Here is a 10,593-nt window from a genome sequence, read left to right on the forward strand (position 1 = left end):
TCCCATTTAAACAGGGTATGTGAGTCAGTCCACACTTGCCACCATTAAAAGTCCCTCTGATTAACCCCAAATAAAGTTCAAATGTTCTAGTAGGCTTTTCCAAGACATTTCTGTCGTCACATCTTGAAGCACAAGCCATGGTGGGCGCAGAGTTTTCACAAGAATAGAGGGAGGAAAAAAATATTGCTGCATATTGATATGAACAGTATCTGTTTCCTAGTTATTGTGAGAAATTATGAACATGATCTTCAATTATCCATCCATCCATCCATTTTCCAATCCGCTTATCTTCACAAGGGTCGCGAGGGGTGCTGGAGCCTATCCCAGTCGTCTTTGGGCAGTAGGCGGGGGACACCCTGAACCGGTTGCCAGCCAATCGCAGGGCACACACAGACAACCAACCATCCACGCTCACACTCACACTTAGGGACAATTTAGAGTGTTCAATCAGCCTGCCATGCATGTTTTTGGAATGTGGGAGGAAACCAGAGTACCCGGAGAAAACCCACGCGGGCCCGGGGAGAACATGCAAACTCCACACAGGGAGGCTGCTGATCTTCAAATAAATATCATTAATCATTAATAATGACATAATATCATAAAAGGTAATTTGAGTAAATTTGTTGTTTCAGAAGTTCTCATGAAACTGGGAGCCCTTCGTGCACGTCCTTCACATTCTTAAACTTAAAGTGCTTTCAGTTGGCCCTGTGCGCTAGCCAGAGTGTGGATTCCAGACGCTCTGGCTCCTACCACTGAAATCGAGGTCGCTGAATGGGTTTTTGGGAATAAGAACACTTTCGGGGAGGGCTTGAGAACATTTCAGAGAAGCTTCAGATCTCCTAAAATAGGCCTAACGATGCCATTCTGCTTGTCTTTTCACTGTTACAGGGGATGAACACTCTTTGACATATCCCATGATGACTCCTCATCAGATAGCAAGTGCTTTTTCACTTGGGTGTAAATAGCATTTGTAAATGTTGTCCATATTTTGAATCTCGGGTCTTAGGCAAGACGAAAGAAATTATGAATAGTACAGTGTATGAGTCAGTGTTAAAACAAAGCCTGCTATAGATAAATAATAATTTAAAAAATGACAGGGAAAGTGCAGTGGAACATTTTAACTTTATTTGGTGTTCAAAGCTTGAAATATGCAGTTTACGATTCAAAATTTGCATTTTGCACCTCATGAAAATACATTGAATATCAAAATGACACTGATTTTCTAGTTTTTCTGCGGAGACTATCCCAAAGGTTTTGCTGGGCTGCAGGCATGCACGTCAATGTGTTGCAAGGCCCTTACCTCACCCATGCATGGATTCTACTTGTACCTCACAAGCTCGCTAGCAACAAGCTTCCGCTAGTTACTAGTGAGTGAATTAACAGAAGACAGAGAAGCCATGCTAACTGCTAACCGAAGGATTAACAAGATAACGTGAAACACTGGAATTAACTCCTTGGGTGAATGAATACACTTTAAACAGAAGTCTGTCTGGAAACGCGTTAAAGCAGACCATATCCAGCTTTGAACTGAAAATTAGCAGGTAATTTAATAAATGCCCGGAGAGAAAAAATATACACTTAATCATAAATAATCCTACACCTCCAGTTAAACAGGAACGGAAACCAGAAATGGATTATGTTACAGCGTTCACAGAGCAGGACCAGCATTTTCACCGGCCAATGTGAGCATGTCTGTCTCAGTAAGCACGTGTGTTGCACAAGTTAGAACCAGCGCGTAAACGCAAGATTACGCGGGCACGCTCGCTTATGCCCGTTACGATCTCTGTAACTGAGAAGTCATTGTTTCCCACATTATCCACAGGCATGGTTCCATAAAACAAAAATCATACATATTTTATTTGTTCAGGTTGTAGGTTGCTTGTGGAGGCTCTCAGTCGTACAGGAAAGTTCCATCATAGAAAGGGTTCTGTCAGTCATCATCTGTACCTGTGGGTAAAAAACAAAAAACAAAAAAGGACGTTTCCCTTCTCTCACAGAAGCTTCGTCAGCGGTAGACAACCCTGAAGTCTCCGTGAAGACTCCGGAAAATTGCTCTGCGCTAAAAAGCTGAGCGTGGCCTATTTGAGGACTGGGTGGGGATGGTTAGTCACGCCCCTATGGTGAAGAGGCCCATTGATTTCTAAATTCCCTATCGTTGGGTCTTGATTAGGCCTATTGTTTGGGCTAGGGCTGAATAGCTACTTTCAGTTAGCCTGATCAGCATGTCTATGTCCCTTGGTGGTCAACAAGTTATTGTAAATAGGAGACAGGTTAAATCTGATACCTCCTTCACGGTTCAGAAAGGGTGAAAATTTTTGAAAAAAATCGCTTCCTTTACTCCCCTTTCAGGTTGTAGGTCAAATTTGTTGTGGAAAAAGTTTTGAAATTATTTATGTTGGTCTATAAACATTTCAGAAAATCAATTAATGAATAACTGATTAATATTCAAATAAAAGTGGCATTTGAAGAGAGGCATGTAAACTTTTTTTTTACTATCACCATTATATTTGATTAAATGATAAATAAGTGGTAAATGACGACACAGTTGAGGCAAGTCGGCGTTGATAATGGCACGGAAAATCTGGTTTCTTTGCAGTCTATAGTTTGTATTTTTGCTATTGTCCATGCTCCAGTAGGTGTGTCTTCAGACAATGAGATTATATTCATTGCTGGGAGAGAAGAAGGGGAATTATCGTACGCTGAGGGCCCAACACCCAATGAATGCACGGCAGAGCGAAGCTGTGTTTGACTCTGCCTGCTAATTAGTCCGATTACTGCACAGCTGGATTGGCCAGACGTTTTGCTGAGTTTTATCAAAAGGATCACTCACTCGATGAAGGCTTCATCCCGACAACTTCTGCTTCAGCAGAGTCCCTCTATTTTAGGAGCGCCCGACTCTGTCTGACGAGTAGCCGTCTCGGTTTGAAGAGAGTGGGAAAACTGAAACAGCCCCTCTTGTTCCTCTTTCTGTTATGCAAAAACGTTTTGAGTGCGCTGCTGAATTTAGCTCAAAGCTGTTTTGGCTTTCAGATTCAGCTTTATTCTCCTCATTTTATCAGGTTCGAGTGGCATCTAACAGAAGTCAGGATCAGCATTACTTTGTTTTTAAAAGAGCTCAAACAGCAGCTTGTGATCGATCTCCAGTGGCTGATGTCATGCTGAAATGTAGCAGGTGTAATTGTGGAATGCAGAGAAACCCAAAATCGTTCAGCTGATGATAATAATAACAATAATAATAATAATAATAATAAGAAGAAGAAGAAGAAGAAGAAGAAGAAGAGCATTCTCATGCATCCTGCAAACCCAGAAAGCTGATTGACCAATGTTCCAGTCATATAAAACACATGGGAAATGAGAGCCAAGTAAAATGCCCTGGAAAAGCTTCAATTGTGCTGGAAAAGGATTTCCCTCTCTCTCTGCTTCTCTCTGTGAACTCAAATGGGTTAAACAGACATGTATGCACGTTTTCAGCTGCCTTCATTGGGCAACATTGAGACTGCAGCGCTTTTTTGCTTCATGTCTACTTCTAGCCAGCAGAGTGCTCCATATGATGCTGCCAACCAATCAAATTGCATTTTCCCTTCGAACAGTTCTGCTGCCCAGTGCTTCCATATGACTTTTGTTGCTAGGTTTGCCGACTTTTCAGACCCAACTAAGGATTTCTTCAATGAAGCGGCAAAACTGGCGACGGTTGCTATAGCACTGTATATCCAGTGTGAGGTTTTTCTCCTCTGTTGAGTGACAGAGAGCTATAGAGGGCCTGCTGTCACTTCTTGCTGCGCTCTCTGAGATGAAATACATTTCTGGTTTCAGTCGAGCCACAGCAACCAGGTAATCTTACTGGACCAGGTTGCACACAATATTTCATATTTTGACACCTGGCTGTGTCAGAGACATGGCTGCTAGAATGGCCTTCGGCCTCTCTCCAGCCCATCAGCAGGTCGTTAGTCAATCAGCTGTGTTCCATCTTCTTGATGTACTTAACGGCGAAAGTAATTTATACGTCAACATTCAAGTAAGTGAGAACTTTTATTAGTGTTGTGACATTTGCGAACGAGTCGTTCTCTGCACGGCATCTTTTGGGGTCAGCGATGAGGATCAATTTGTGTCTGTGAGAACCGTTAATTATTATTATTATTTTTATTATTGCTAATTTGGTATGGTATTTGTACAAAATAGGAGATACAATTGTAGAAATTAACACTTCTTCATAGCTTGGGAGTGGAATTCATGAGTGTATGTTGTGATAAATTGACTCGTAATGTTGCATATCAAAAAGTCGTGCAAAATAATTTCAAGAAAAGAGTGGCAACCTGTGAAGATAATAATGATAATGATCGTAATAATAATGATGATAAGAATTCAATATAAATAAAGAGAATAATGGGGCGGCCGAGTGGACAGTGGTTAGCGCATTGACCTCACAGTGCAGAGGTACCGGGTTCAATCTCAGCTCCGGCCTCCCTGTGTGGAGTTTGCATGTTCTCCCCGGGCCTGCGTGGGTTTTCTCCGGGTACTCTGGTTTCCTCCCACATTCCAAAAACATGCATGGCAGGCTGATTGAACACTCGAAATTGTCCCTAGGTGTGAGTGTGAGCGCGGATGGTTGTTTGTCTCTGTGTGCCCTGCGATTGGCTGGCAACTGGCTCGGGGTGTCCCCCGCCTACTGCCCGAAGACGGCTGGGATAGGCTCCAGGACCCCCCGCGACCCTTGTGAGGATAAAGCGGATCAAAAAATGAATGAATAAAGAGAATAATATGAGTTTTCCCAATTACAACTATTGATGGGGTTTCTTCCCTGGTCCATGTCATACAGGGTGACCCAAAAAGATGCGTACCCATGAAAATTTCAATTGTGACTTTGATTAAAAAGCTATTTATTTCAAATTACAACCACACATTATTCAGTGTATGGAAGACCATTCACCAGAGTTTCAGCTATTTCTGTCAATTTTTAGTCAATTTATGGCTTTCCCAAGATGTGTTCCAAATGTCCACCATTCCATTGCAAGCAAACCTGTACTCGTCTGACAAAGTTGTCAATCACTTTTACACACTCCTCTTTCGGGATGGCTCTTATTTTTGCTGTGATGGCAGTTTTCAGTTCCTGCAACAGAAAAGACATTCGTTAAAAAATGGATTTTTTATCGAATAAAATATGGGTACGCATCTTTTTGGGTCACCCTGTACTTCTTCATGAAGTAGCGCGGGAATTGGGTCAGTTGTTCTTGTGTGATCATAAACACAAACAAATGGATCAAAACTCGAGCAATGAAAGCATTACCTCCTTCTGTCGTTCAGTCATGTAAAAGGGTAAATATTGATGAGTATTGTGTTCTCAGTAAATATTTGCAAATGCATGTGTCCATTTTTGATGCATGTGTTTATTCAAAAATAGATTAGATTAAAAAATGGTCTCATTGGAAATGTTTATTCGAGTGTTAGCACAATAGACGTATTCCTCGATAGGGCAAGGAACCATATTTGGTTGCTTAAAATGAAAGGAAAGTTTACATTGATTTTATTTTTCCAGGCAATCAGTAAAGGAAATTATTAGTTAGAATGAAACAAATGTTTGTTACATTTATGTATCATCACGAACATAATAATTATTAACGTGAAAGTAAATTTGTTCCCAGATAAAATAAAATGTCTGTAAAGAGTTTTCGTTAAAGGATTCAGAATTACAACACGATTTTCATTCAGTTTCCTCAGCCTCACTGAAATTAACCTTTTTTTAAGGCGCGATCTCCTGTCTCACGTAAATGAGTCACTTGTATTTGCAGAAATGGGAGCCCACAATGTAAAGGAAAAAACAACACAAAAACAAGTGCCATTAAAAGTATTGATTGTGTTTTCAGTCATGGAGGCAGTGTGTGAATCCATCCCGGTGGCACTTTCACATCGTATTTTAGACAGTGTACCCTTGAAAATGGGCAAGTCAGATGGTATAAAGTGATCCTATGTAAATGAATCCAAAAAATGGCATTACACATTTTACTAAGATTCACAATGGAATGGTTGCGGGCACATTTTGATCAATAGGCAACTAACAAAATATTTAATTGGCTATTCACTCGAAGACCCAAATATTTATCTAGAAGCAATTACAGTACATCATCAATTTATTTCTCCAATAGATCCCCATAAGCATTTAACTGTACAGCAGAGACATATCAACACTGATTTAGGAAAAATAATTGATCAATGTACAACAAAAAAAAAGGTGAAAGGACAACCTGAGTAATGGTACTGTTTGTTTATCTGTGGTGGCACTTTACTTCTATAAATTGGCCCACAAAATCCATTCGTGATGAAGTAATTCTCCTTAAATTTGTCAGTGTGCCCTCAATCATTTTTGGCCCTCACTGCTGCTATTGACTACTCTCCTTGCTCCTACGAAGGCAAACGCTCCACCCTGTGCGGACGGGACGTGACGAGTAGCAAATAGCAGTGAGTCAGGCAGTGCTGCAGGTATGTGTTGGGAGCGGTTGTGTGCTATCAAGCCACTGCAGAATGTAAGTGGAAATGAGAGAACGGTCCAGCACAAAAAAAGTGCCGTGTTTGGCAATCGGAGAGTGGCCCCACACCGAGCAACTAAATCCCACAGGGGTGTGTTGAGGGAGACACGCTAGTGAATCAACGCAGCTAATCTCTCACCATCATCTTGCTTGACCTCTCTCTCTACACCTGACCTCTCTCTGCCCTCTCATTTCACTTTTAAGTTTATGTCTGTCCTCCCTCAATCACCTTGGCATCGTTCTCCTCTTCACCGCAGCCCGTCGGAGCAACGCAGCTCTTCCAAGCCTCCTCTCAGCTCCTCGGCCACAACCTCGCGCATCCTGCTACGTCAACAGCTGATGCGCGAGCAGCTTCAGCAGCAGGAGCGGCGGGAGCAGCGCAGGCAGCAGGACTCCCAGTACCCACAAACCACAGCTGCACAGACCCCTGCCATCAATGTCACCGTCCCTGCACCGGCCGCTGCACAGGTGCCCATGGAAGTCCTGAAGGTAAGACCCTCTCTGGTTCTGCTGCTTGATGCTGAAGCAGAAAGACGAGAATATGACGCAAAGTGTGGTCATTCCGCTATAATATTTCCATCTCTGGAATCAGCGTGTGTCATTCATGCAGTCTGAGCAGTGTATTTATAGACTGTATTGACTGTGGTGTGTGGACAGTCGGGAAATCACGGAATTACTATGAGTGTGTGTAAAAAAGAAAAAAAAATCAGGGGTGAGTGAAGTGTGTTCGAATGTGTATATGGGGATTATCTTTCCTGAGAGAATTCCTCTTTAATGCATGCTGTGCTTCCAGCCGTTTGGATTTAGCCATCTTTAATCCTATTTGCTCAGCTACATTCACATCTTTTCATAGCTTTGATTCCCTGGCAGTGCGAGGGCCAGGAGACTCTTAAGGTTTTTCTGTACAAGTCCAAGCCGTAGCATTTGAGGGTGCATTTTTACACCGGTCTCTGGTAAGTTTCATTTTTTTTTCCCTGTTGTCCTGAAAATATTGGTAGCAGTGTGTTGTTGTTCTATTCAACATTGTGTGGGTGCTGGTGGTGGGTTTTTTTCAACATTGAAACTTTACATTTTGTTTGTTTGTTCAAAGATGCTGTTGGAATAGTTATTTCTGTTCTAAGAATTGTTGTTTCCTGCAGTTTGTCAGGATAGAAATGCATATAACTAGCCTTTACAATATCAGGATTTTGGAGCCGATCATCGATCAGAGAGTTGGAAAAAAAATGTTAGCCAATCACTGAAACGAGCAGAAGATGGACCAATCTATTGAAACAACTTGTTTGTTGACTGTACAGTTGACCCCCGTTCCTTGCGGATGATCGGGACCGGACCATATAATTGAAACGCCTTGGGAAAAAAAATAAGCTAAAAATTCTCCCAATCACGCTGATAAGCATTTATGTCACAATGTTGGGAAAAAAACTGACTGTATATGCTGAGAAACTTTGGATTCTTAACGATGGCAGCACAGAATGCATTTGGGCTGCACGCTATTGGAAGAACATATGTTATGGGTGTTGAATATCGCAATATCGATTTTATTGCAATATTTAACAGTCTCGATTCGTTTTGTACTTTTCTTTTTCTTTCATGGTGCACCAGTTGGCATGCAAGATTCATAAAAAATAACTATCGTGACCATTGTTGAGATCATAATAGCTCCTAATATCAAGTGCTATCGTGATGCATTGTGGTTCCACGGACATAGTAAGAATTGCGTTCAGAAGTCATTAGACTGCCGCGAGGGACACACTGTAATTCAAAGCAAAGAACACAGTGATTCAAGTTGTACTGATTAGAAGACAAATCAAAGTTGTATAATCTCACATTGTGTTGTAAAGGGTCCATACTCTGGCAGTTGTACTGATTAGAAGACAAATCAAAGTTGTGTTGAAATCTCAACAAATCTCACATTGTGTTGTAAAGGGTCCATACTCTGGCAGCTAGTGAGTAATCTTTGTTGAACTAAATCCATGCACAGCACATTGAGAGATTTCATGGTTGCTTGCTCAGCCAAACTTTCATCACCCTTGGATGTGTGTGGCATGGGCCAGGCATGGCGCTCAAATACAGTATAAGGGCCACAAACACTGGTCCTCTCACGCAGCATCAACCTAATCTGCAGCGCTTTGCGAGCTTTCGGCCGGCCCCTCCTCAAACCCTCGCCTTGCGTACAATACGCCGCATTGGAGTTATTTTTCTGGTTTGGCAAGAGCTTACAGACATTCTTCGCTGACTGAAGTTGTCAAATGAAAAGGCCGTTCCAGCTTGGCGCTGTTGAGCTGGGTTAACCTACTCCCCCTGTCTGTGGTTAGATTAGTGGAGTGCGCGCAAAGATCAGGGGTACCAGGCAGAGCTGCTGGACCTCAAAAAGTGCAAACATTAAGCTCAGATGAGTTTATCTAAAGACTGATTGGACCCTTAATTAACCAAGTGACCTCTGAACTCCGGGGGTATAACAAGGGATCAGTTTAGGGATCAAGACAAAGGAGAGCACAGCCTTGCCACACACTGAACACTAATTCAGTGAAGAATGCTTGTAATTAGCCCATGCCGCTTTCATTCCACTGCATATTTAAGAGAAAAAAAAATGCCTCTTTGAAATGTGTTTGGGATAACTTCCTAAAAGGGTTAAATATGATTTCAAATTTTTGTTACCCCTGGGGATTTACGGAATCTCAAAAAGAAGAAATTCCTGTACATGTTCTCTTGGATTATAAAGTCAGTAACTCGTGATCCATATGCCTCACAAATTAGACAAACATTTCACACTAACATTGGCAATGACCTAAAACTCGAGAGAACTGCACTGAAGTGTAAAGCAACAACAATAACTTGACCTTCAGATAACAGATTCAAAATGATGTTGGTAATTTAACACGGCACCCTACTAAAACCTGAAACTACAATTTTAAAAATAATGTATCTTGATTTTACTTCATGGTAGGTTTACTTGCATTTCACTTTACAGCAAGATAATTCACAGAATTTACGATAAAACTCAAACACTAAAAGGGTGTAAAAGAAATACATTGCAAAGAAGAAGACAAAAGAAAAGCAAAAAACAAGCTCAAATTTTGAGGGGAAGTTATAATGCAGCATTATATCTTAATGAAAGCCATACATAAAGCAGCGATTCTCAACTTCTGGGTTGTAAAGCTAGTAAAATAAATAAATACAATTTAAAAAATACTGTACAAGGAGTCTTCAGTTTACGGCGGTGCCAAACAGCAACGTGCAATGAACTAGTATGCGTAACTGTGTACAATTTGTGGTCATGCGGCACAAAAAGGATCAGTTCTCACTGTACTGTGTCTCATTTGATTGTTTTATACTTATGGCCTGAAAGTGTTTTTCATCCAAATATTTACTGTAACTATAACTTGACAACGAGGTTAGCATAGGTATGTAATAGATGGCTCATTCCGACTTCTGTACTCGACAGCAGTGTTTCACGCGTAAGGGTTCCGGTGCACATTGCAGAGGGTACAAGGAAACACCAGACCGGTGGTACAGTCATGCCCAAATCACAACAGCCATATGTGAAATCAAGTGGCTCATTAAAGCTCGAATGACTGATAAAAAGAAAGTCAAACTGCTATAGTGGGTCTGAATATGATTCATGTTCAGGGTTTTCTTCCGGATATTTAGGTCTAAATACCTGTGCACTGCCCGTACACTAAGTGTGTACGGGTTTAGTCTGAGCTAGACAGTGAGCTAAACCTCTTCATAGTTTTTAACTTTTAAAATAAAATCTTGACATCAATGCTTGGCAGAGTGAAAACTGCATGCATAGATTTAAAGTGAGCTTTCTTCTTTGTGCGTGTACCACATGAGCCTCCAACGCTTCCTGATTTACATTGCTTGCACCTAAAATAGCATAGTTTTCAAAAGAAGTGTCAACTGAACCAAAACTCACCAGAAAGGCAGAGCAGCCTGTTGAAAGGGGACTTATTCAAAGGATCTTCATTTTTTAGCTCTCTCTCTCTCTCTCTCTCTCTCTCTCTCTCTCTCTCTTTCCTCACCTCTCTCTCTCTTTCTCTCTCTCTCTGTCTCCCGCCTGCACACCCAC

At 41.5% G+C, this 10,593-nt stretch overlaps 1 protein-coding gene across 1 annotated transcript in view; it reads left to right on the top strand.

The window, feature by feature from the left end:
* Nucleotides 1-10,593, top strand: part of mitfb (melanocyte inducing transcription factor b) — a 48,160-nt gene that overhangs the window by 17,489 nt on the left and 20,078 nt on the right. Inside the window, exon 2 of the mRNA XM_019868602.1 lies at nucleotides 6,779-7,010. Coding sequence (XP_019724161.1) covers nucleotides 6,779-7,010 — 232 coding nt within the window. The remainder of the gene's footprint in view (nucleotides 1-6,778; nucleotides 7,011-10,593) is intronic.

The sequence above is a fragment of the Hippocampus comes genome, unplaced genomic scaffold (genome assembly GCF_001891065.2).
Source record: "Hippocampus comes isolate QL1 unplaced genomic scaffold, H_comes_QL1_v1.1 scaffold41, whole genome shotgun sequence".
Classification (NCBI taxonomy): domain Eukaryota; kingdom Metazoa; phylum Chordata; class Actinopteri; order Syngnathiformes; family Syngnathidae; genus Hippocampus; species Hippocampus comes.